Source organism: Mustelus asterias, chromosome 5 (genome assembly GCF_964213995.1).
Source record: "Mustelus asterias chromosome 5, sMusAst1.hap1.1, whole genome shotgun sequence".
Lineage (NCBI taxonomy): Eukaryota > Metazoa > Chordata > Chondrichthyes > Carcharhiniformes > Triakidae > Mustelus > Mustelus asterias.
In genome coordinates this window covers 123432300-123460268 of record NC_135805.1, presented here as the reverse complement: position 1 = coordinate 123460268, position 27969 = coordinate 123432300, and the positions used below count along the sequence as shown (strand labels likewise).

The 27969-nt window shown below is 44.5% G+C and overlaps 1 protein-coding gene across 1 annotated transcript in view; it reads left to right on the top strand.

Moving 5' to 3' along the window:
* hmgcll1 (3-hydroxymethyl-3-methylglutaryl-CoA lyase like 1) overlaps positions 1–27969 on the top strand; it is a 171667-nt gene that overhangs the window by 62140 nt on the left and 81558 nt on the right. Inside the window, exons 5-7 of the mRNA XM_078213591.1 lie at positions 1908–2056; positions 18673–18736; positions 27244–27432. Coding sequence (XP_078069717.1) covers positions 1908–2056; positions 18673–18736; positions 27244–27432 — 402 coding nt within the window. The remainder of the gene's footprint in view (positions 1–1907; positions 2057–18672; positions 18737–27243; positions 27433–27969) is intronic.

Genomic DNA, 27969 nt, shown 5'->3' with positions numbered 1-27969 from the left:
ACCCTGCCACAGCAACCTCTGCAAGACGTGCCAGATCATTGACACGGATGCCATCATCTCAGGTGAGAACACAATCCACCAGGTACACGGTACATACTCTTGCAACTCGGCCAATGTTGTCTACCTGATACGCTGCAGGAAAGGATGTCCTGTTTTATATCCACCTTGCCAGCTCACCTCTGATCCCATGTGACTTCACCTTCTGCACCAGTCTGCCATGAGGGACCTTGTCAAAGGCCTTACTGAAGTCTATGTAGACAACATCCACTGCCCTACCCTCATCAATCATCTTTGTCACTTCCTCGAAAAACCCGATCAAGTTCGTGAGACACGACCTCCTCTTCACAAAACCATGTTGCCTCTGGCTAATATGACCACTTATTTCCAAGTGGGAATAAATCCTGTCTTGAAGAATCCTCTCCAATAATTTCCCTACCAACAACATTGGCTATTCTCCAATCCTCTATGCCCTGTTTGTGAACAGAACTCCCACTTACCTGACAAAGGAGCAGCGCTCCGAAAGCTAGTGGATTTTGCTACCAAATAAACCTGTTGGGCTTTAACTTGGTGTTGTGAGACTTCTTACCCAGTGAGGAAACAAAGATTTCTCTCAAGGCCCCAGAAATTTCCTCTTGTGCCTCTCGGTATTCTGGGGTATATCCCATCAGGCCCTGGGGACTTGTCCACCTTAATGTTTCTCAAGAACCTCAATACCACCTCCTTTTTGATCTCAACATGACTCAAACAATCTACACACCCTTTCCCAGACTCATCATCCACCAAGTCCTTCTCTTTGGTGAATACTGATGCAAAGTACTCATTTAATACCTCGCCCATTTCCTGTGGCTCCACGCATAGATTTCCTCCCCTGTCCTTGAGTGGGCCAACCCTCTCCCTGGCTACCTTCTTGCTCTTTATATATGTATAGAAAGCCTTGGGATTTTCCTTAATCCTGCTGGCCAATGCTTTTCCGTGACCCCTTTTAGCCCTTCTTAATCCTTGCTTAAGTTTCTTTCTACTTTTCTTCTATTCCACACTTGCTTCGTGTGTTCCTAACCTCCTAGCCTTGACATTTTCTCTTTGACTAGGCTCACGCTACCTCTCGTTATCCAAGGTTCCCAAAACTTGCCATACTTATCCTTCATCCTTACAGGAATGTGCCGGTTCTGAATCCCTACCAACTTACACATGAAAGCCTCCCACATGCCAGATGTTGATTTGCCCTCAAACATCTGCCCCCAATTACATTCTTCAGTTCCTGCCTAATATTGTTGTAATTCGCCTTCCCCCAATTTAGCACCTTAACTTGTGGACTACACTCATCTTTATTCATCAGTACCTTAAAGCTTACTGAATTGTGGTCACTGTTGCCGAACTGCTCCCCAACTGAAACATCAACCACCTGGACGGGCTCATTCCCTAATACCAGGTCCAGTATAGCCCCTCCCCTAGTTGGACTATCTACATACTGTTTCAAGAAGCCCTCCTGGATGCTCCTTACAAACTCTGCCCCATCCATGCCCCCAGCACTAAGTGAGTCCCAGTCAATATAGGTGAAGTTAAAATCTCTCGCCACAACAACCGTTACTTTTACACCTTGCTAAAATCTGCCTTCGTGGGTCGTAACCAGATACTGTGTGCAGTTTTAGTCTCCTTGGCTATGGATATACCTGCTTTAGCAGTCTGTGAGTATATGTAATTCTTTAATACAGATTGTTGTGGAAGCTCACAATAGATTTTTGGACTGTAAGATACAGAGATAGACGGGTGAGGTGGAGTTGATGTTGCGATGATCTTACTCAATGGTGGAGGAGGCTCAATGAACCATTTAATCGACTCCAGCTTCTGTTTCTTATGTTTTTCTGTTCTCTGTAATTCCACGTAGTCTGTTTATTATTTTACTTCAGATTAAAGCAGGTGCAAAGGAAGTGGCCATTTTTGGAGCGGCCTCGGAAACATTCAGTAAAGCGAACACTAATTGTTCCATTGAGGAAAGTATGCTGCGGTTTGAGGAGGTTATCAGATCAGCAAAAGATGGCAACATTCCAGTTCGAGGGTAAGTGTGATATAATTTATTTGTCTTTCATTAATTACTTACCAATTATAGTGAATATCTCTACACGGGATACCATCCATATGCTTTTTCAGGTAAGACATCTTCTAATTCACACTTTATGGAGGCAATAGATCTTTTTATTGAAGTTATTTCCAAAGCTTCACCATTTGTGGAAGTCATTGAAATTGAAAATCAAGAGAAATGTAGACTGAGCATTTGATACGCAATTGATCATTCGTCCAATTTCAGTCAAGTTCAAAATTACTCAGGTGAACATTCGTACTGTGCTCTGCTTCTGTTATGTCGGTTTTTGGCATTTTGTGTGTAAAAACTCTAAGCATTAATTGAAAAATTGTTCTGGTACTCAAGACAAAAATTAATTAATTGGATCATTTCCAATCTGCCAGGACAGTTTTCTACCTATTCCTGTATAAGGAATATCAGGGTAGCCAGGATCATTGCATATCCAGAGGAGACATTTAATTTTAATTTTCTTATTGGAATTCTATGAGTGCTTGGGGCAATATTTTGTACTTGTGGCCATACTGCTAAGCACCTGTGTGAACCAATCCCATTTTCTGAGCCAAGGAAAGGAGGTTCTTTACGCAGAGAGTGGTTGGGGTGTGGAATGGACTGCCTGCGGTGATAGTGGAGTCAGACACTTTAGGAACATTTAAGCGGTTATTGGATAGGCACATGGAGCACACCAGGATGATAGGGAGTGGGATAGCTTGATCTTGGTTTCAGATAAAGCTCGGCACAACATCGTGGGCCGAAGGGCCTGTTCTGTGCTGTACTGTTCTATGTTCTTAATTTGACAGGGAAGTATTCAGTGTGACACTTGGAAGTTCTGTGGAACAAAGGGAACTTGGTATGTTTATTCATGGATCTCTGAAGACAAAAGAGCATGTTAGTAGGGTGGTGAAAACGACATATGGGACACTTGCCTTTATCAATGGAAGCACAGATTACAAAAGCAGGGAAGTCATGTTGGAGTTGCATAGAATTTTGGTGAGGCCACAGCTAGAGTACTGTGTGCAGTTCTGGTCGCCACATTATAGGAAGGATGTGATTGCACTGGAGGGGGTGGAGGGGAGATTCACTAGGATGCTGCCTGGGATAGAACATTTAAGCTATAAAGAGAGGTTGGCTGGTACTGGGTTGTTTTTGTTGGAGCAGAGAAGACTGACGGACGACCTGATTGAGGTGTACAAGATTGTGAGGGGCATGGACAGTGTGGATACGGAACAAATGCTCCCCTTAGTTGAAGGGTCAGTCACAAGGGGACATATGTTCAAGGTGAGGGGCAGGAAGTTTAGGGGGATCTGAGGAAAAGTGTTTTAACCCAGAGGGTGGTGACAATCTGGAATGTGCTGCCTGGGAGGGTGTTAGAGGCGGGTTGCCTCACATCATTTAAAAAATGCCTGGATGAGCACTTGGCATGTCATAACATTCAAGGATATGGGCCAAGTGCTGGTAAATGGGATTAGGTGGGAGGTCATGTGTTTCCCATGTGTCAATGCAGACTCGATGGGCCCAATTTTACCATTTTCATTTTAAGTGCTGAATCTGGGTGTAATGCAGATCCGACTTGGAAATCTGCTTTCAGGCGCCCTCATACGCACTCAGCCATCTCTAGTCCCATTTGCGCTGTGGGCGGGGCTTAGCACAGCCGGAACGATCGGAGCTCTGAACTGCGCATGCGCAGTTAGAAAGAAATTTGAAAAAGCGCGCTCGTGTCAGATCGCTCCCGGGCTGCAGAAAGCAGAGAAAGCGGCGCGGGAGTGAAAAGCGGGAGCAATGGCCCCCACAGACATAACTATCCCCCTTATCCACACCCCCACTACCCACACACATCACTGTCCCCCTTATCCACACCCCCACTATCCACACACATCACTGTTCCCCTTATCCACACCCCCACTATCCACACACATCACTGTCCCCCTTATCCACCCCCACTATCCACACACATCACTGTCCCCCTTATCTACCCACTCCCCCCCTACCCAGACTGATCGCCACCCCTGCCCTCCTCCCCCCACCACCGATCGCCCGCAGAGTGGCAGCGGACCCCCCAGCCTACCCGCGCCCCCACCAGAGATATATCTGCCCCCCCACCAGAGATCCATCTGCCCCCCACACCAGAGATCCGTCTGCACCCCCCCCCCTGCCAGAGATCCATCTGTTCCCCCCCCAACCTGAGATACATCTTACCCGTCTCCCTCCTCCACCACCCCTCCGACAATGATCTGGTCTCACTCATCCCCCCCCAGAGAACGGTCTAGCCTCACTCATCCCCCCCTCCCCCGAGAATGGTCTGGCTTCACTCACCTCCCCCACCCAGAGGAACATCTGACCCGCCTCCTCCCCCCTTCCCACCAGACAACGATCAGCTCCCCCCCGCCCCCCCAGACAACGATCAGCTCTCCCCCCACCCCCCCCCCAACCAGAGATACATCTGACCCGCCTTCTCCTCCCTCCTCCCTCCTCCCCCCCCCCCCCCCCCACCAGACAACGATCTGGCTTCACTCCCCTCCCCCCCCCAACCAGAGAATGATCTGGCCCGCCTCCCTCCTCCCCCTCCCACCACTGATCTGAGTCAGAGAGCTGTTGGAAGCACTGAATGCACTCTTTAGCAGCTGGATCGCCCGATTCAGACTTTTATTTAGCAGGTCCATTACGGCGCGATTCCGGATCGGCAAACGTGGTGGTAAAGGGGGAAATCCTGATAAAGTTGGGCGGGCAGTTCATTAATTCAATTTAAATGCATGCAATTGCATTTAAATCGCCGTTGCGACCGTTTTGGGCGTGAATCGAATTGCTGCCATTCCCGGGTTTCGGTAAAGTGGCAATCTGCGTGGACGCGGGCGTGGATCGCGTTAATGGCCTCACACCCGACTTTACCACGTTTTCACGCCCGAAAACAGGCGCGACGCAATGGTAAAATCGGGCCCGATGGGTCGAAGGGCCTCTTCTACACTGTATGATTCTATTCTCAATTTTTAAAAACTAATTCACCCGATATGGGTGTCACTGTCCAGTCATCACTGTCCCTCTCTAATCTGGTAGCGGGCACTCTTCTTGAACTGTTGCTGTATGGCTTGATAGAACAAAATGGGACAGCACAATGCACAGTAGTTAATACTGGTGCCTCACATTGCCAGGGACCCGGGTTCGATTCCAGCATTCGGTAACTGGAATTTGTACATTCTCCCTGTCTCTGCATGGGTTTCCTCCAGGTGCTCCAGTTTTCACCCACAGTCCAAAGGTGTGCGGTTTAGATGGATTGGCCATGGTAAATGCACGGTGTTACAAGGATGGGAATGGGTGTGAGCCTGGGTAAGGTGCTCTTTCGGAGATTCGGTGTTGACTTCTGCACTGTAGTGGTTCTATGTTTCTGAAATAACTTGCATGGTCGGGCAGAAAAACAGCAACTGGAATCCACAATCAGGAATTACTGTGGATGGCAAAGATCAGAGCTTAGTGTAAGGTAGTCTCATGATAACAAGTAAGGGAGGGAAAGACTGTAACCAATAGTTTGTTTGAAGGGCTGGAGGACAGCACGCCTTCTCCAGACTCCGAAAGAGTGATTTACATGACACACAAATGCTGGAATTGGCTGCTTTCATCTATTTTTTACTGCTAGGCTTTGCAGTGCTTGGAAACCAGCCGTTAAATTTCAGTCATGCTCCAAGCCAGTTGCCTGATTTAAATATTTTATACTGAAGTGTCCTGTCTCTCCAAGATGGGACACTTGCTACCCGCCTCCCTAATTCTCAATTTTTAATTATTAATCCTCCACCCAATCCTCTCCCATTAAGAAGGAGTTAATATTGCCGCCAATGTCCCCATGCTTACAACTGCAGCTGAGCAAGTTCCCATTATTTCTATTGTATTTTCCTCAAACTGGCTTAAGAATAGGATGTTCACTGTCGCCCCTCCCCGTGCCCATCCTCAAATTAGAAGCAGCTTTCTTCCTGCATGTGAAAATAATACTTGGCCCTGGCCATTCAGCCCATCGTGGCTGTGTCAGTTTTTACTTAGCTAATTGTTCCATTCTCCTGCTCTTTATCTGTAGCACTTTAAATGTTTTTCTTTCAAGTATTTATTTCCCTTTTTGAAGCTCACCGTTGAACCTTCAGTTCCATTTCAGACAGTGCATTCCAGATGATCACAACTTGCTGTATTAAAAGAATGCTTCCCTCTATCATCTCTGGTACTTCTGCTAATCACCTTAAATCTGTGCCCTCTGACTTTCCTGCCCCTCGAAACAATGGATGGAATTTTCCAGCCCATTCTGCTGGCAGGATTATCCGGCCCAGTCGAAGCTCGCTGTATCTTCTATCCCCACCATTCTGTCCAATTTCTATCAAAGCCCTTCGTCATCTTAAACACATCTATTAAATCTCCCCTTAACCTCTGTTCTCTAAGGAGAATATCTGAGTTGACAAACACGTGAACTCTCATCATTTCTCTTATTTCCTTCCCATAAAGAAAGTACGGTTTCAAAGGACATTTCATTTTCTCCATATTTTAAAATTAATTTTTAAGATATGGACATCACTGTCCACCCATCATTGCCCATCCCTAGTTACTGAGGCGATAGTAGTGGGTATTCTTCTTGAACTGCTGCAGCTTGGAATTGCTGGGGATGAGAGAGATCGGGACTTAGTGGAAGGTAGGGTCTGGCATGCATTTTTGCCAGCTGCTGCTGTGCGTGACTCACATCCAGCTTTGTATAAGATTGACCTCCAGCCAGCCTTGCATACAGGTCTTCAATCTTCAGGATTGAATATTTATCCAATTTGGCAGTCTGTTTAACTGATGATCTGTAATCATCACAAATGCGGACGGTCTTGTTTGGTTTCAATGCGGGAACTACAGGTGCTGCTCATTCCAAGAACTGAACTGGCTGGATAATTCCCAGTTCTTCCAATTCCTTTAATGCACTATCTACTTACTCCTGTAAAGCACATGGTACTGGTCTCGCCCTAAAGAATCAAGGGTCACCTCTGGGTCCACACAGATCTTCACTTGCAGGCCTTTTATTTTGCCTAATTCATCTTTGAAGATGCTTTCGTATTTCTTCATCAGTTCGAGCAGTCCTTCCTCCATTCAGAAAATCTTGATCCAATTTAACTTGATTTTCTTAAGCCAATCATGACCGAGAAGGCTTGATCTTTCACCTGTCACTATGATCAGTGGGAGTTGGGCAGACTGTTGCTCACAGTTTACAAGTACCATTGCAGTGCCCATTATTTTTATCGCTTCTCCAGTATAAGTTGTTAAATTGGCTGCAGTACTCTTAAAATTCAATGGTTGAACTTCTCCTGTGAAGTACTGATATATATGCTCACCTATCACAGTAGCCGATGCCCCTGTATTAACTTCCACCCTAAGAGGCTTCCCATTTACCCACAACATTATAGGGCTACCTTTCCCCCTTTATATTAAATAGTGAGTGAATATTTAAATCATTGGTGCTAGACTCTTCCACATTGCATAATGGTGATGCATTATTTAATCGGTTACTTGGTGGACTAGACTTGGCTCTGCACCCATGCCTTAAGTGGCATCTCCCATGTCAAAAAAAACACGCAGCCTCCTTATACCTGCATGATTCAGGGGGGAGTGGTTTCCTCCACATAAATAACATTTAACTTCAAACTTTGCTGATTGCCTTTTCTAAATCCTCTTGTCTTTGTGGCTAAACTCATTTCCCGCTACTTCTTCGGTTTTGGTGCCAGTACTGACTGCCCTACCTGGTGAACATTTTGCATGCTCTGTAATTCCTGTGCAGCTTTTTCAGCCATTGCCTGTGCTTTCTTTATTGCTTGTTTAAAATTTATATCAACGTCTGTAAGTAATCAACATTGAATCGCCTTGTTATTCACCCTGCAGACTAATCTGCCCTGTAACATATCATTCAATCACAGTACTCTTATGCCTGTTTCAATTTAGTGATTTAAATCGCAACAGTTTCACCGCGGGCTCTCCCCCTTGAATTAAACATGAGTCTCTGGAATATGACAGATGGTTTAGGCCGGAAATGTGACTTCATCAACTCCACTGAATGATTTGGAGTCAGGCGCACTTGGGGCTGTGAGACGATGAATGAGATTATAAGTTTGGGTTACACACACACGCACAAACACACACGCACAGGAGGATTGCCTTACGCTTTGTCTCCTCCCTTATTTATTTCACTTGGAAGTAATACCCAAGGTGCTCTATTTATTGTGTCCAGTTCTCTGCAGAGGAGTCAAGTAGATCTATCTGTCCAAAGAGGGGCATCTTGGTTAGTGGCCTTTTCTTTTCTCAGCCTCACTCAACTTCAATGTAAACTAGATACTCACAGTTTGAGGATCATTTTTATCCTTGTCACCACATGTAAAAATGTTCATTCATCAGTTTAGGAAAAGAACAACTTATTTATTTACAGCTTGAAACTATCCAGAGGCTTGCAGCCTCATGGCTGCAATCAGCTCCCGAGAGGACTCTGAATACAGAAGGCCGCACTTACCAGGGTGATTCCCCCTCCCTGATTGGTTTCCCAGGTCATGTGACTCTCAGCTTGACCCTTAAAGGGACAATCTCCGCACCATACTGCTAAGAAAGCTGATATGAGTATTAATTATTGACATGCTTCTCAGAGGTTGATTCATCCACTTTAATTGCTGGTGTGTACTTGCCTTGGTTTCACTGGCCAGTTTCAGGATGCCTGAGAATCTCCTGGATCAAACATTAAAAGTCAGAAGCTTGTGGAACAATATTGCTTTAATTGAGCAATTAACCAATGGGAACTGGCAACCCGCCTCCCTTGAGAGGAATGTGTATGTGCATCCTCTTGTGCTCAAGTTCCTGATGTGCTGGTATTGCTCTGGGTTGTAGCATCCCAGAATTCCTCTGGGTTAAAATTCAGCCATCACTGTCTTGGTTAGCAGATGAAGAATGACCATGCCTGCAGGCACTTGTAGAACTGAACCTCAACAAGATTGAAGGTCACCATGCAGAATAGGAGAGTAGAGAAATCTGAAAGACCAATCACAAAAGTGACCAAAGACACTTTTAAAATCGTGCAAAATCTGGAGTTGACTGATCCCAACTGTAAAAGAATCACAGAGCAAGTAAAGATGGATAACATCTGTGTCTATCTGTCTTGAATACAACGCCAAATAATTGTTGAATTTTCCCAGTCATAAACTGTGTACTGTTACCCAGCTTTGCCACATCTGGCTGAGTTTTATCTACAAATTGTCAATTGTTAAAATGTGCAGTTTGTAAATATATGGTCGATGTTTATGTGTATTTGATCTGTCTGGAAAGACCTTATCAGTCCTTCTTGAGACAAGTTTGTAATCAGATGAACAGTATTTAAACAAACGCTTGTGTTAATAAAGCATCTTAAATAAACAGTGAAGCTGAATACCAGGAAGACACAGAGTAAACAAATCTGGGGATGACCTTTTGGAAATGCACAACATTTTCTGATCACTCTGTCATTTAAAAAATAAACTGCTCATTGTGCTTTCAATTTTGGGATAATTTGGAATTATTTTAAGCTGTAATGAATAGGAAGTTATTGGAATATTTTATACTTTTGATTGCCTTTAAAAATGATCCCGGTTGTAACCTGACATCTGCACAAACTTCACCATGTATGTCGTTTTAATTTTTATTCAACCTTGCATAGTTTTAGGTGGAGCGTAACCATTTGTAGTTATGAACTGATTGCAATTTTGATGGCAAAGTTTTGAATGCAGTTTATGAAATGCAGATCTTGAATTGTGCTTTGTAGAGATAAATATTCCCGAAACATTGATGGGCTTCTGGGAATAACTAAGGTATTTTGAAGCTTCATCATCTATATTGAAGTTGAAATGTCTATAAAACATCAATAATGGTGCTTCATATTAGGATAGATTCTGTCCACTGAAAACAATGAGGGCTGAAATTTTCCGGTCCTTCCTGCTGGCAGGATTTTCCGGTCCCGCCGATGACGACCCTCCCCCGCAGCGCATTCCCAGCAACAAAGGGTGCCAGGCTCGCAAAACTCTGTATACATCAGTGGGACCGGAAGATCCTGCTGCTGGCCAATAGCGGGCCAGCTCTGCCGCTAGAAAATACACTGTGGGGTGGGGGGGTGGGGGGGGGGGGGGGGGCTGGTGGGGCTGGTGGGGGGGGGGTGCTGGTGGGGGGCGGTGGGGGGTGGGGCGGCTGGTGGGGGGGGGTGGGGGGGGGCAGAAAATACCACCTGAGGTGTTACATAATTGTGATCTTTCCATAAGATTACTGCAATTTGCAGCATACAAGAAGGCTATTTGGCCTATTGAGTCTGTGTTGGACGTGAAATAGCCATCCTGTCTAATCCCACTTTCCAGATCTGGGTCCGTAACCTTGTAGGTTTACAGCACATCAAGTCCACTTCCAAGTACTTTTAAAATATTTCTGTCTCTACTACAACAACTTGTATTTATAGACCTTTAAAAGTAATAATGCATCCCAAGGGCATCACATATGCAATATAAAACAAATATGTGACCCATAAGTAGGCATTGGGCAGATGACCAAATGCTTGGTCAAAGATTTGGGTTTTAAGGAGTGTCTGAAAGGGGGAAAATGAGGCTGGAGAGTTTTATGCAGGGAATTCCAGAGTTTAAGGCCTTGGCAGCTGCATGCAAGGCACCAATGTGAAGCAATTAGAATCAGGCATGCTCGAGAGACCAGAATTGGATGAATGCAGATTATCTCAGATGTTTTTAGGTCTGGAGAAGATTACAGAGATAGGGAGGTGTGAGGTCATGAAGAGATCTGAAAACATTTTAAAATTGAGGCATTGCTTAACTTGGAGCCTTTGTATGTCAGCGGGTGCAGGGGTGATGGAAGAATAGGATTTTGTGCTTATTTGGGCACTGGCAGAAAACTTTGGATAACCACAAATTCAGGAAGGTAGAATGTGGAAGGCCACCCTGGCGTGAGTTGAACAATCAAATGTGGAGATAACGAGGGATGAATTGGCATTTTAGCAGCTGAGGACCTTGGGCAAGGTAAGATAGTGGTTATATTATAGAGTGGGATATGGACAACCATAGTGACAACACACAAATGTGGTTGAAAGATCACCTCAGGATCAAATAAGACACTAGGGTTGTGAATAGTCTGGCGCAGTCTCATTAAGTTGCCAGGGAAAAGGATGGAGTCAGTGATGAAGAAATAGAGTTTGTGATAGGGATTAAAGACAATGGGGGGATTTTCCGCCTCTGATTTCGAGGCAGGAATGGCAGGGGGGATGGAGAATGGAGCGGAAGAACCTAAATGGCTTTTACTCTGGAGGGATTGCCCACTCTATTGTCCCGCTCCACCCTCCAATGACATAACCCGACTTTAAAAGTTGTGATCCCTATTTACTTCTAATTGACTATGCACATCAGGTGTTTATGCCCGCGTGTCCCCCCCATGTTAAATACTCCATTCATGTGGGTGTGATGGCATGCCAACGTGAATCACAACAGCCCCCCATCATGTGCACCAGGCAAGCAGAACCCACCAGAGGCTCAGAGGTGAATACAGACCTCAGGGGGAGAGGGTCATGCCTGGGCATCCCTGGCATTTCTCTGGCAACACTGTCCAGGCAGTGCAGGATGCAGTGCCCAAGAGGCCCCGGCAGTGCTGAGGGGGGAGTTATGTGGTGGTGGTAGTAGTGGGTGTGGAGTGGGGTGGGAGGGTCCGTGTCAGTGGGAAGGGATTTCCGTGTCTGTGGAGGAGTGTGTCCCTGTTTTCATTTTTTTAAATCAGGGAGGGCTCTACATGACATTGTGGGACTCGCCCCTTGTATTTCTTTTCTCAAAAGCAGTTAAATTAAAAACATGGTGGGAAAAGTTGGCAAGGCAGCACTTGGCTTTTCCCACCCAAAACAACACTTTGGAAAGAAAATAAGAAAATTCCACCCAATGGTGTCAACCTTCACAACTCCCTTTCAGGCAGTGAGTTCCAGAGCCCGAGCATGCTTTGGGTGAAAACATTTCTCAATTCCTCTCCAATCCTTCTACCAATTACTTTAATTCCATGTCCCCTGGATATTGACCTCTTTGCTCAGAGAAATTGGTCATTCTTATCCACCCTATCTAGGCCCCTCGTAATTTTACACACTTCAATTCAATCTGCTCTCACTCTCTGTTCCAAAAAAAACTTAAGCCTGTCCAATCTTTCCTCTTGACTAGAATTCGCCATCTTGATAATGTCATGCACTCTCTTTATTGCAATCACATATCCTGTAATGTGGTTACCAGAACTGTTTGCGATCTAACTATTCTTATACAGTTCCAGCATAACCTCCCTGCTCTTATACGCTATGCTTCAGGCAATAACAGAAAGTATTCCTGATGCCTTCTTTGTCACCTTACTTACCTGTCCTGCCACCTTCAGGGATCTGTAAACATGCACTTGCCCTGTACCCCTACACTTCTCAGTATCCTACCATGTATTGTGTATTCACTTGCCTTGTTTGAGCTCCCCAGATGTGTGATCTCACAGTTCTTGCCCATATTTCAACCCACTTAACCAACCCATTGATAATTTCTTGCAATCTACAGTTTTCTTCCTAGCTGTCAACCATATAGCCAACTTTTGTATCATCTGCAAACATCTCATGTCCCCTACCTTGAAGTGTAAATCATTGGAATATAGCATGTAAAGTAATGGACTTATAGAACTGAGCACTGCAGAACCCCACTGGAAACAGTCTTCCAATCACAAAAACATGTGTCAACCATTACCCTCTGCTTCCTGTCGCTGAGCCAATTTTGGATCCAACTTGCCACTTCCACTTGGGTCCCGTGAGCTTTCAATTTACTGATTAGTCTGCCATATGGGACCTTTTATCCTTGCTAAAATTTATGTAGACTACAGCAAATGTGTTTTCCTCAGTAATGCTCCTTGTTATCTTCTCAAAAATGATCAATCAAGTTCATCAGACATGACTTCCCCTTAACAGATCTACGCTGACTGCCCTTGGTTTATTTGTGCCTTTCTAAGCGATAATTTTACTGTCCCTTAAATGTTTTTCCAATAATTTTCCAACATTATGTTGACTGACTTGCTCGGTCTATGCCTTTCTCTCTCTTTAAGCAATAGCAGTCTGCGGCCCCATGGCTATGCCCAGAGAGAGTTAGACTGTAATGGTCAGAGTTTCCTTTACTTCTCTGGGATGGGTCTGGGATAATAGCTACTTTCAAAGATGCTAGATCCCTTCATATTTCCTCATTCTATTGGTAATATTTTTTTTTGTTAAGTTTGTTTATTTATTAGTGTCACAAGTAGGCTTACATTAACACTGCAATGAAGTTACTGTGAAAATCCCCGAGTTGCCTGTATGGGTACACTAAGGGAGAATTTAGTGTGGCCAGTGCATCTAACCAGCACATTTTTCAGACTGTGGGAGGAAACGGAGCACCCGGAGGAAACCCATGCAGACACGGGGAGAACGTACAAACTCCACACAGATAGTGACCCAAGTCGGGAGTCAGACCCGGCCCCTGGTGCTGTGAGGCAGCATTGCTAACCACTGTGCCTACATTTTTGCACGCAGAGGTGTTAATTATATATTAATTAACATATATGCATTAACCCAAATAAATATTTATAGTATAATGTTGACAAACCTAATTCTATTGACAGAAGAGTTAAAATTTCCAATTGTTGGTCCATGAAATAATTATTTTTACAGAATAAACATTTACAATTTTGAAGATTTAAAAGGAACATTCTAAAAAGTCAGTTTTTAGAAAATTATTGGAATGGTAGCAAACAAATACTCTTTGCCAGTGTGTGCCTTATGTAGAAGAAGGAATTGGCTTGGTTTGTGTGTTGGGTCTTGTTAAGCAACTCACAATAAGATCAGGCCTGATTCCAGTTTCCATTATGAGATTATTGTCACAGGAGATGGGCGAGGGATTAAAAGTTGAATTGTTAATTTGAAGTGTCTTTGGCAAGGAGTCCAAGTTGGTAAATGTTTTTCTACTTCTTCAGTTTGTCTTTGATCAACAAAATCATGTAAACAGTGAATAATGACAGTAATTTAAAATGCTCTGAAAGGGAACAGTGCAGAGCATAATATGACTAGTTTGCAGCCTGTATTCTTGCTTGTTCATGTTGTGTTATTATGATGATATACAATATAATTTATTATGCCCTTATTTAAGAAGGACTGCAAAGAAAAACCTGGGAATTATAGACCGGTAAGCCTAACATCTGTGGTGGGTAACTTACTAGAGAGGATTCTGAGGGATAAGATATACAGGCATTTGGAAAGATAGGGTTTGATTGGAGTAGTCATCATGGCTTTTTGCATTGGAGATCATGCCTTACAAATTTGTTAGAGTTCTTTGATGAAATGACCAGGAATGTTTATGAGGGCAGGACGGTAGATGTAGTCTATATGGACTTCAGTAACGCCTTGGATAAAGTTCCACATGGTAGGCTGCTCTGGAAGATAGATCATATAGAATCCAGGAAGAGCTGGCAAATTGGATATACAATTGGCTTGACGGTAGAACTTTTGTGTGTGGCTTTTGCTACCAAATAAAACTGTTGGACTTTAACCTGGTGTTGTTAAACTTCTTATTGATGGTAGGAGACAGAGGGTAATGGTGGAAGGATGCTTGTCAGACTGGAGGCTTGTGACTAGTGGTGTGCCTCAGGGATCAGTGCTGGGCTCATTATCTATGTTTGTTATCTATGTCAACAATTTGGATGAGAATGTACAAGGCATGATCAGTAAGTTTGCAGATGACACCAAAGTAGGTGGTATTGGAGACAGTGAGGAAGGTTATCAAAAATTGCAGCAGGATCTTGATCAGCTGGGGAAGTGGGCCGAGAAATGGCAAATGGAGTTCAATACAGATAAGCTTGAGGTGTTGCAATTTGGAAAGTCAAATCAAGGTCGGACTTTCATGGTGAATGGGAACCTTAGGGAGTATCGTGGGACAGAAGGACCTTGGAGTTCAGGTACATGGTTCTCTGAAGGTGGAGTCACAGGTAGATAGGGCAGTGAAGAAGGCTTTTGGCATGCTGGCCTTCATCAGTCAGGGCATTGAGTATAGAAGTTGGGAAGTTATGTTGCATTTGTACAGGACGTTGGTGAGGCCACACCTGGAGTATTGTGTTCAGTTTTGGTTGTCTTGCTATAGGAAAGATGCTATTAAACTGGAGAGAGTGCAGAAGCGTTTACAAGGATGTTGCCAGGACTCAAGGGACTGAACTATAGGGAGAGATTGGACAGGCTAGGACTTTATTCTTTGGAATGTAGGAGACTGAGGGGTAATCCTATAGAGGTGTGTAAGATCATGGAAGGCATGGGTAGGGTGAATGCACTCAGTCTTTTTCTCAGGGTTGGAGAATCAAGAACTAGAAGGCATAGGTTTAAGTTAAGAGGGGAAAGAATTAATGGGAACTTGAGGGGCAACTTTTTTTTTACACAGAGGGTGGTACGTATGTGGAATGAGCTGCCGGAGGAAGTGGTTGAGGCAGGGACATTGACAACATTTAAAAGGCATTTGGACAGGTACGTGGATAGAAAAGATTTAGAGCAATATGGACCAAATGCAGGCAAATGGGGTTAGCTTAGAGAGGCATTTTGGTCGGCATGGACCAGTTTGGGCCGAAGGGCCAGTCTCTGTGCCATAGATTCTATGATCTATGATCTAAGCACCAATCTTTGGGATTGAGTAAACACGTTATGTGTTCATTTATTCAGACTAGGCAAATGAGAACAGTTATACATTGGTAGGAAGCTTGAACACATAACAGAGACTTCTCAGCCCTGCTGCGGTGGGATTCCCCATGGCAACCAATTTAAATCCCCATTGACTTAAGTAGGACCGGAAGATCTCGCTAGCAAGAGGGGCTGGAAAATCTCATCCATCAGAGCTGTATGCTCTACACCAAGAAAAAGGAAAACTAAGACTGGATCGTGAGACACGTTTCCCTTCAAGTAGTGTCTTGTTGATATTCATTCAAGGTCGATAACAATAGTTTAGATTTTTAAAAATCATCTTTTGTGGGTGAATTCTGCCACCTTCAATAACTTGCGTAGTTTGTCACCTTCATGAATGTTTAAAGTTTAAAAGTTTAAAGTTTATTTATTAGTATCATGCGGAGACCGCTCGACAATCACCAGGCAAGAGTGTTCTCTTCCTATTGGGGAACACTTCAGCTGTCACGGCCATTCGGTCTCTGATCTTCGGGTATGCGTTCTCCAAGGCGGCCTTCACGCAGAGTCGCTGAGCAGAGACTGATAGCCAAGTTCCGCACACATGAGGACGGCCTCAACCGGGATCTTGGGTTCATGTCACACTATCTGTAACCCCCACAACTTGACTGGGCTTTCAAAATTTCACCAACTATCCTAGCTGGAGGCAATACACATCTATTGTCCTGGCAGGAGACAATACACATCTCTTTAACCTGTGCTTAACCCTCCCTTCACTCACATTGTCTGTACCTTTAAGACTTGATTACCTGTAAAGACTCGCATTCCAACCATTATTTTGTAAATTGAGTTTGTGTCTTTATATGCCCTGTTTGTGAACAGAACTCCCACTCACCTGATTAAGGGGCAGCGCTCCAAAAGCTAGTGGCTTGTGCTACCAAATAAACCTGTTGGACTTTAATCTAGTGTTTTGAGACTTCTAACTGTGTTTACCCCAGTTCATAAGAACATAAGAACATAAGAAATAGGAGCAGGAGTGGGCCATCTAGCCCCTTGAGCCTGCCCCCCGATTCAATAAGATCATGGCTGATCTGAAGTGGATCAGTTCCACTTACCCGCCTGATCCCTATAACCCCTAATTCCCTTACCGATCAGGAATCCATCTATCCGTGATTTAAACATATTCAACGAGGTAGCCTCCACCACTTCAGTGGGCAGAGAATTCCAGAGATTCACCACCCTCTGAGAGAAGAAGTTCCTCCTCAACTCTGTCCTAAACTGACCCCCCTTTATTTTGAGGCTGTGCCCTCTAGTTCTAGCTTCCTTTCTAAGTGGAAAGAATCTCTCCACCTCCACCCTATCCAGCCCCTTCATTATCTTATAGGTCTCCATCAGATCCCCCCTCAGCCTTCTAAATTCCAACGAGTACAAACCCAATCTGCTCAGTCTCTCCTCATAATCAACACCCCTCATCTCTGGTATCAACCTGGTGAACCATTTCTGCACTCCCTCCAAGGCCAATATATCCTTCCGCAAATAAGGGGACCAATACTCCACACAGTATTCCAGCTGTTCAACACCGGCATCTCCACATTGTAGATAATGGACAGACTTTGGAGAGTCAGAGGTCAAAAACCCCCAGTAGAACTCACCGCAGAATTCCCAGCCTCTGACTTGCCAATCGAATCACAGTATTTACATCATAGAATCATAGAAACCCTACAGTACAGAAAGAGGCCATTCGGCCCATCGAGTCTGCACCAACCACAATCCCACCCAGGCCCGACCCCCATATCCCTACATAGTTGCCCACTCATCCCTCCAACCTACGCATCTCAGGACACGAAGGGCAATTTTTAGCATGGCCAATCAACCTAACCCGCACATCTTTGGACAGTGGGAGGAAACCAGAGCACCCGGAGGCAACCCACGCAGACACGAGGAGAATGTGCAAACTCCACACAGACAGGGACCCAAGCCGGGAATCAAACCCAGGTCCCTGGAGCTGTGAAGCAGCAGTGCTAACCACTGTGCTACCGTGCCGTATATGATCGGTCCAGTTAAATTTCTGGTTAATGGGCACTCCAAGGATATTGATGGTAGAAAATTTAACATTGTTAATGCCATTGAATGTCAAGGGGAGATGTTTAGATTCTCTCTTATTGGAGATGGTCACTGGCTGGCACTTGTGTGGTGCCCTTGTTGCTTCCCACTTATCATTCAAAGCCTAAAGTCCTCACAGAGGTTAATATTATTGATGATGAGTCCTGAACAGATTCTGCCTTATGGTTTGTGTCATGGCCTCACCTAGAATCAGATTACTTGCAGTTATGGCCGACAGCATCTGTTGGTACGAAGATTCACATGAGTTCAAGTTACATGCTGAGGAGAAAATATGATTAAAAATCAGACTATAATTTTCGATTGTAATGAAATATGGGAGAGGGATACCCATACACTTCGAAATGTAATTTACGAGGTCCATTCACAAACCTACATAAAATTAATTGCAGAGCATTCATATAAACAGTTTGAATAAACCTGGAAGAATAGACTACATTTTCCTTTGGTCAATTTACTTTTGGGAGAGAATCCTTAAAGTGATTGTGCAGTTCTAAATTACAATAGCAAAATAAGTTTCTTGATTCTAAACAATAATCTGAGATTAATTGAAAGTAATATAATCCCTATTTCCTGCCCCTTGAAATGATGTTATGCATTGCTATCAGAGTTCAAAAGTTCTAACAAAGAAAAACTTAATATGATCATGAAGTATGCCAAATAATTATATGAATTTCTGCTTTGATCTTTATGATGAATCAGCATTTTGTTCAGTGGCAATTCAACAGATTGTAGCAATAAAATAAACAAAACAAAACGCTGTTTTTTACTGTTCAAACAACAGGTATGTGTCCTGTGCAATAGGATGTCCATATGAAGGAAACATTGCACCAGCTAAGGTTGCAGAGGTAAGCTATTATACAGCTCGTCTTGTACTAATTACAGTGCTATTGGAACTTGCCTCGTAAACAATTATATTTGAAGTAAGTAATTTGGAAAGAAAGTTGTTGGAAAGCTTATTTTTATAGTTAGTCCATCACCATTAGAAATATCCAAGGCAAGAAAGAAGAGAGATTTAATTTGCTTCCACTCATTGCAATAAGTGATAGTCTTCAAGAGTGCCAATCAAGTGGCTCAAAGTTTCTAGTAACTTATTGTTATTTAGCTTCTCCAGCAATTTATACAGCATCCAAGACTTTGTTGTGCTCCATTCACTTGCCTTCTTTTACTTTAACTCACCCCTTCCTCCAATGGTTTTTATTTATCTTATTGATGTCTTATTCCCAAGATATAAACTGTTTCCACATTTGTAGCTACTTTAGTGGTTAAATCAGGCCACATGGCACCCACCTTTCAGGCCTTCTGTGATCTTCTAAGACACAAACATGGCTATGTAGACAGAGGAAATGTTCCACTCAGCTTATTGGTAAGGGTAAGCAAATGATGTTCTTTGCATGAAGATGCATTAGATCATTTGCATATGCAAAAAAGGACCTAATGCCTGCTTAGGGCTTATTGCAACTTTGATTTGCTCCAAGGCAGCCTGCCCTAGGAAAAAACAAACCCTAAATGAAAAAGGTGAGTATGTACAATCACCTCACTGCTGTGGCTTAACATCCAGGCCACACAATTCATGATCTACTTCCAATGCCCTTCCCAGCTCCTCTCTGACCAGCTCCCCTCCGGCCAGCTCCCCTTCGGCCAGCTCCCCTCTGGCCGGCTCCCCTCCGGCCGGCTCCCCTCCGGCCGGCTCCCCTCCGGCCGGCTCCCCTCCGGCCGGCTCCCCTCCGGCCGGCTCCCCTCCGGCCGGCTCCCCTCCGGCCGGCTCCCCTCCGGCCGGCTCCCCTCCGGCCGGCTCCCCTCCGGCCGGCTCCCCTCCGGCCGGCTCCCCTCCGGCCGGCTCCCCTCCGGCCGGCTCCCCTCCGGCCGGCTCCCCTCTGGCTGGCTCCCCTCCAGCCGGCTCCCCTCCGGCCGGCTCCCCTCCGGCCAGCTCCCCTCCGGCCAGCTCCCCTCCGGCCAGCTCCCCTCCGGCCAGCTCCCCTTCGGCCAGCTCCCCTCTGGCCAGCTCCCCTCTGGCCGGCTCCCCTCTGGCCGGCTCCCCTCCGGCCGGCTCCTCTCCGGCCAGCTCCACGCCAGCCAATTCATCGCTGGCCAACTCGATCTCGGTTTTTGAACTAGAGGACCTTGGTTCCCAGCATTGGGACCTCTCTCTGTGATTGTGCATGAGCTTGTCTATGATAAAGAAATCCCAGGGCCCAATGATCAAGAGCACCTCAGCAGTCAGAATGAGCATCTGGGGATGGGTAGCTTGCTTCTCTATCTGCTGAGACGTACCATATAAAACTGGTAGGAAGCCAAGTTCTCAAGGATTAGTAATTCACCTAATCTATGCACATGGCAAAATGTTACATTATTGAGTTTCCACGTTTACCAATGCCCCATAATCTATATTGATTGACAACATTTCATATTTTTCTCATTGTTGCATTCTGAGTGCCGGTTTACAATTTCACTTGTTTCATGGTGAATGTTTTTGGGACATTATACATTGGGTAAATGAGTGGTTAAAGGACTATTTAGTGCAAAGGGAAAGGGAGGTTGTTCCCAGTGGTAGGAGTGGACAGCAGGATTTTATTTCACTTGACTTGTGATATTGGGGCATCCTGGGCCACAATGTCAAGAGCTGGTCTGTCAAGTGGTTCCAATCTGCATCCTCCTCTTCCTGCTTCTCCATGTCTCCTCAGCCAAAGTTGAGTGATGAGGCCATTCCTGCTCCTCCTTCTGCAATTCTTTCTGCTGGTCTCTCTCAGGCGAGTTGTGAAAGGAACCTGCAGACTTATCTTGCCACCTGAAATGCATTTCCCGCACTCTGATGACTTGATTGATGCCATACCTGATAGTCATGTGGTTCTCATTGTAGAACTCTTATTGCTGTGGTTCCTCACAGTATCATCAGCCAGGTTTGAAGTGGGTGCCCCTCACCTCCAACCAGACAGCAGTTATGTCTGTTTCCTGGAATGAAAAAATCTTGAATGCCGCTGTATGAAAGCAGCATGACAGCTCTGAGGGAATCTGGTGGACAGCTGCATGCATCTTTTTTTTGTGGTTTCATGCCAGCTATATACTCTTAGAAGAACATTCTGTGTAGTTTATTAAAAAAATCATGCTTGTTGTGGTGGTGTGTAGTCTATGGCATTCTGTACCTGCCAATCCAGCCAGACACTCGCTCATTCTGACTATTTTGACCACATGAGAAGTTTATATGATTGTTGGCCCTGGAAGAAAATTCCATCAGTGACCAGCTCGTTGCATTTCTGTGCAGTTGACTGGGAGACCCTTGATAGGTCTTCTGTCGTGCCCTTGAATGATGTGGTGGCAAACCAAATTGAGGTGGTGGTCATTTTCACAGTAATGTGTTGCCCACATTATCTGGAGGAAGAGGTGGCAGGTGTCAGCCAGCACCTGATGTGATAACTACAGCCTGCGGAGGCATTGCTCTTCTCGAGATCAAGGAAATTGAATCTTCAATCACATAGTTACATTGGTACAAAAGATAGAGGTTCAAAGAAGCAGAGTGCACAGGAGGGAGGGGCACAGGACAGAGGCACAGGTCCCCCACCTGCGCCCTTCACTCCTGTGCAGCCCTCTCCTGTGTGGTTCCCTCCTGTGCACTGTGCTTCTGTTCACCTCTGTCCTTTGTACTTCCCTCCTGTACATCTCTCTCCTCTTCACCTCTCTCCTTTGGGACTTACTCCTGTGAATATTATTACTGCCATAGTCTCCTATCTCTATATGCTGTCAGTCACACGCAAAGCAGCTTCCATCTAGATCTTAGTTTGAAGCCTTCCAAGGTTGAAAATAGCAGTATGCATAAGCAATCTCTGTGACCCTTTGCCAGAAGAAACTGAGATAACAATTGCAATGAATGTGGGTTTATTCAGAAAGAAAACTGGCCAGCTTAAAGAGTTTAGAGGAATGGGACAAAAACTGAAAATGCTGGAAGATCTCAGCAGGGTCTGACAGCATCTGTGGGGAGAAAATAGATGGTAGCCATGATGTGGAGATGCCGGCGTTGGACTGGGGTAAGCACAGTAAGAAGTTTCACAACACCAGGTTAAAGTCCAACAGGTTTATTTAGCTGCCAAATAAACCTGTTGGACTTTAACCTGGTGTTGTGAGACTTCTTACTGGGAGAAAATAGAGCCAACGTTTCGAGTCTAGATGACCCTTGGTCAGAGCTTCAGAATAATGGGAGGTGATCTCTTTCAGATATATAAAATTCATACAGGGCTCAACAGGATAGATGTAAGAAGGATGTTTTCCTGGCTGGGCGGGTCTAAAACCAAGGGATACAGTCTCAGAATATGAGACAGTCCAAAGATGTGCGGGTTAGGTTGATTGGCCATGCTAAAATTGCCCCTTAGTGTCCTGGGATGTGTAGATTAGAGGGATTCGTGGGTAAAATATGTAGGGATATGGGGGTAGGGCCGGGGTGGGATTGTGGTCGGTGCAGACTCGATGGGCCGAATGGCCTCTTTCTGTACTGTAGGGTTTCTATGATTTCTATGATTTAGAACTGAGATGAAGAGGAATGTCTTCACTCAGAAGGAGGTGAATCTTTGGAATTCTCTACCTCAGAGAAAGGTGGAGGTTCAGTCATTGAGCATGTTCAAGACAGAGATCGATACATTTTTAGATGCTAAGTATGTCAAGGGGGATAATATGGTAAAGGCTCAAAGGGCTGAATGGTCTACTCCTGCTCCAATTTCCTATGCACCAACGTAATAGCTGCTGCCGCTGCTCAAATTTGTCTTAGTTTCCCAAGCCCCGTTTTGGGTGTGAACCTGAATTCAATACATTAACAAAATGTTAACATACTATTAAATAGCTTGACACCATAGCATGGCGCATCCACCACCACCACCACCTCCCCCGGTGATGTGACATCATGCCGGCATGAATCACTACTGGTTTTGGTGTCCCCTGGCATTGCCAAGGGGGCAATGCTAAGGAGCACATGAAATGGGCAGCCCAAAGGGACTCTGTCAGGAGTAGAAACCCTCCACCAATGAGGAAGAGGTGGGCTTCCGTTATGTATGGTGTGGAGGAAAGAGAGAAGACCCCAATGCCTGTGGGTGGGAAGGGTGAGAGGGGAGAGCCTCAATGCCTGCGAGGGGGCAGGGGAGAGCCTCGATGACTGTGTGGCGGGAGCTGGGGAGAAGCGAGAGTCTGTGAGGGGTGAGGGGGGGGGGCGGGGGGGGTAGAGTCCCGATGTCTGAGAGGGGTCGGGAGTGGGGAACCCCAGTGTTGGCATCGTGTAGTGATAGGGGGAGAGTTGTCCCGATGTTTGGGGATGTCCTGATTTCCTTGGTGGTCCCAATCTCTGTGGGGAGAGGGGCGGCCTGATCTCTATGGTGGGGTGGGGGGACTTAAATTTAACTTTGAAAAGGGCGATCAGAGCTCAGAAGCCTGGCTTTGCTGGCATGGTTCAGCCCTGCCCCTCCAGCTGGCTGTGTGATCCTCGCCAGTGCTTTGAAATTGCACAATGCGCTGTTAACCCAGGCAAGAAAAAGAGTCTGTGAAGCCGGTGAATTTCACATAGTTTTTCTTACCTGATCATGCATTCCATGCAATTTTGGATATATTGCACCCAGAAAATGCTGGATAAATTCAGCAGGTCTGCGGCAGCGTCTGTGGAGCGAGAAACATGTTTAACCTTTTGAGTCTGTATGACTCCCATTTATCCAGCTTTTCCTATTTTTATTATTAATGATGCACCCCTTGTTCACCATGTCTGTTGTTACGATCCCAACAGATGTTACTACTAGACAAGTCAGATCACAGGGTGGAACAGTGGCAAAGTGCCTCACAGTGCCAGAGACCCGGGTTCAATTCTGGCCTCGGGTGACTGTATGTGTGGAGTTTGCACACTCTCCCTCTGTCTGCATGGGTTTCCACCGGGTGCTCCGGTCTCCTCCCACACTCCAAAGATGTGCGGGTTAGGTTGATTGGCCATACTAAATTGACCCAACTGTCAGGGGGATTAGCAGGGTAACTGTGTGGGGAATAGGGCATGGGTGGGATAGTGGTCAGTCCAGACCCGATGGGCCGAATGGCCTTCTTCTGTACTGTAGGGATTCTATGCTTCTATATCCTGGCTTTCATATTTTGTTTAGAAAGATGGAGAGCAGTTACTGAACAGTCACATTAGTCTGCTGATGAACTTTTAACGAGAGTTAAGAAACGAAGGCAAAGGGACATCTGGTAAGTGGGAGGCTTTCAAAAGTGTGTTAACCAGGGTTCAAGGTAAGCACGTTCCTCTTAGAGTGAAGGGTAGGAGTAGGGAACCTTGGATGACTTGGGATATTGAGGCCCTGGTCAAGAAGAAGAAGGAGGCACATGGCATGCATAGGCAGCAGGGATCAAGTGAATCTCTTGAAAAGTATTGGGGGTGTAGGAGTAGAGTTGAGAGAAATCAGGAGGGCAAAAAGGGGACACAAGATTGTTTTGGAAGATAAGGCAAAGGAGAATCCAAAGAGCTTCTACAAATACATAAAGGCCAAAAGAGTAACTAGGGAGAGTAGGACCTCTTAAAGATCAACAAGGTCATCTATGTGCAGATCCACAAAAGATGGGTGAGATCCTAAATGAATATTTCTCATCAGTATTTACTGTTGAGAAAAGCATGGATGTTAGGAAACTTGGGGAAATAAATAGTGATATCTTGAGGAGTGTACATTTTAGAGAAGGAGATACTGGAAGTCTTAAAGCTCATCAAGGTAGATAAATCCCCGAGACGATGAAGTGTATCCCAGGACATTGTCGTAGGCTAGGGAGGAAATTGCTGGTCCCCAGCAGAGATATTTGAATCATCGATAATCACAGGTGAGGTGCCTGAAGATTGGAGGGTGGCAAATGTTGTGCCTTTGTTTAAAAAGGACTGCAGGGAAAAGCCTAGGAACTATGGGCCAGTGAACCTCGCATCTGTGGTGGGTAAGTTTGGAAGGTATTTTGAGAGACAGGATCTACAGGCATTTAAAGATGCAAGGACTGATTAGGGACAGTCAGCATGGCTTTGTGAGTGGAAAATCATGCCTCACAAATTTGATTGAGTTTTTGACCAAGAAAGTAGATGAGGCCAGTGCAGTCAACGTTGTCTACATGGACTTTAGCAAGGCCTTTGACAAGGTACTGCATGGTAGATTGTTGCATAAGGTTAAATCTCATGGGATCCAGGGTAAGGTAGCTAAATGGCTTGATGACAGAAGACAGAGGATGATTGTAGAAGGTTATTTTTCAAACTGGAGGCCTGTGACCAGTGTGCCTCAGGGATCAGTGCTGGGTCCACTGTTATTTGTTATTTATATTAATGATTTGGATGAGAATATAGGAGGCACGGTTAGTAGGTTTACAGATGACACCAAGATTGGTGGCATAGTGGACAGTGAAGAAGGTTATTTTGGATTGCAATGGGATCTTGATCAATTGGGCCAGTGGGCTGATGACCTGCAGATGGAGTTTAATTTAGATAAATGTGAGGTGATGCATTTTGGTAGATTGAACCAGGACATGACTTACGCAGTTAATGTTAGGGCGTTGGGGAGAGTTACAGAGCAAAGAGATCTAGGGGTACAGGTCCATAGCTCCTTGAAAGTGGAGTGACAGGTGGACAGAGTGGTGAAGTAGGCATTCAGCATGCTTGGTTTCATTGGTCAGAACATTGAATACAGGAGTTGGGACGTCTTGTTGAAGTTGTACAAAACATTGGTAAGGCCATACTTGGAATACTGTGTACAGTTCTGGTCGCCCTATTATAGAAAGGATATTATTAAACTAGAAAAAGTGCTGTAAAGATTTACTAGGATGCTACTGGGACTTGATGGATTGAGTTATAAGGAGAGGCTGGATAGACTGGGACTTTTTTCTCTGGAAGGTAGAAGGCTGAGGGGTGATCTTATAAAGGTCTATGAAATAATGTGGGGCACAGATCAGCTAGATAGCCAATATCTTTTCCCAAAGATAGGGGAGTCTAAAATTAGAGGACATAGATTGAAGGTGAGAGGGGAGAGATACAAAAGTGTCCAGAGGGGCAATTCTTTCACACAGAGGGTGGTGAGTGTCTGGAACAAGCTGCCAAAGGTAGTAGTAGAGGCGGGTACAATTTTGTCTTTTAAAAAGCATTTAGACAGTTACATGGGTAAGATGGGTATATGGGCCAAATGCAGGCAATTGGGACGAGCTTAGGTTTAAAAAAATAGGGCGGCATGGGCAAGTTGGGCCAAATGCCTGTTTCCATGCTGTAAACCTCTGTGACTCTAAGAGAATAAATGTTTATTAAACAAGAAAATATCAACTATATTTCACTATTCCTACATTCACATTTATACCATCATATATATGTACAGATTTGCAAGGGTAACACAAGGTACAAAATACATCTTGTACTTTAATGGTCACAGTAACTGCACGGTCCATGTAAACCAATTGTGAGTCTGTAACCAGACACACACACTTCAAAAACAAAGTGGGTAAGGCCACCTTAAAGCAACTTCCATGGATTTTCATCAACTCCCCCCAGATGCTTGGTTTCTGGGACTTTCTCCTGTTCTTTTGGGAAATCTGCTTTCTGTAGTCAGTCCTCCTGTGCCCAGCTCCTCCTGGCACCTGCTTCCAACTGAACTAAAACTATTTTCTTTTTTCCCCTGCATCTGTGTGGCTCCACTGTTGCTGGGCAAAAGCCCATTTTTTTGCCTATTTTGTTTCGATTTCCCTAATTCATTACCCCATTGAGGACACAGCTCTCCACTTCAAGGGTAATAGAACCTCATTAAAATGCAGGTACACAAGCAAACCCATCGATATACAGGCAATTCTTTAAAGTGAACCATAACTCAAGTTCCCTCTTTTTCAACGCACAAATGCAGAAATGAAAATAAACTTAAAACTATAGCTTATTCCTAACATCCACACACAAATATAACTTACTTAAAACTAACTCTATCCTTAAGACAGTAAAGACTTCTCTCCAGTTCATTGTGTACGATGCTCATTTTCTCAAAGCATGCTGAATATTCTTTATCAATTTCGATTTGCTAATGACTTTCAAAATGTTTTAAGGACTCTCCATGCAGTGACTTATTTGACCTGCAGTTTTTAGAAATGTAATTTCACCTATTTTCTTTAAATAAGTGACATTATTAAAAGTTTCCTTGAGCTCAAAATGTATCAAACCAACAAAAATATTTGTTGATGTTTCGCCATTCTCTTGAAAGCATGTGAATTTAGGGCAGATGCATTGATCCGTATCTGTTTAATATATTATTGGTTTTCTCTTCACTGTTCCTAGAAATCTATTGCTTTTATTGTTCAAATGAAAAACAAAATACTATATCATAATTCATGTTTTTTCCTGAAGGTGGCTAAAAGAATGTACAGTATGGGCTGCTATGAAATTTCTCTGGGGGACACGACTGGGATAGGAACTCCAGGCAATGTGAAGAAAATGCTGGAAGCAGTGGTGAAAGAAATCCCTAAAAGTGCCCTTGCTGTTCATTGCCATGACACATATGGCCAAGGTCTGGCTAATGTCTTTGTAGCTTTACAGGTAAGCACAGCATTATTTGACAATTTATATAGGCACCAATGAGGTCTATGGCAGGGATTATAGCACGCCACGGATTGTTAGAGTGTGAGGTGAAACAAATTGCTAGAATAATTGCTGCCATTGCTACTAATTCTGATGAGCACGTGCTTGAGAATTAATAGCTCTCATCAGCTCATGATGTAAATATGATATAAATGGTGCTAAGATTTAAAAACAAAGTGGGTGACCAACGACTGCAAAAAATAAATCAACTTTTTAAAACACCAAAAGCAAGTATTTTGGGCGGATCTTATTACGATGGAGGTAAGGCCAGAAAATGCAGTGAGCTGCTTAAAAGTCCAAAATCCCACCAGTGGGAGAGGCTGTTAAATTCTGCCCTTTAAATGCATTGACCCGGGGAATTTGCAATGCTGCTCTCTCCTGCCACAACATTGTATTCTTTCACTTACAATCAGTTGTGTTTTTTTTGCATGTGTCCTAAAACAAATTTAAGATTTTATCTCAATAAAACCTTAAACCTTTTGTATCCATTTGGAT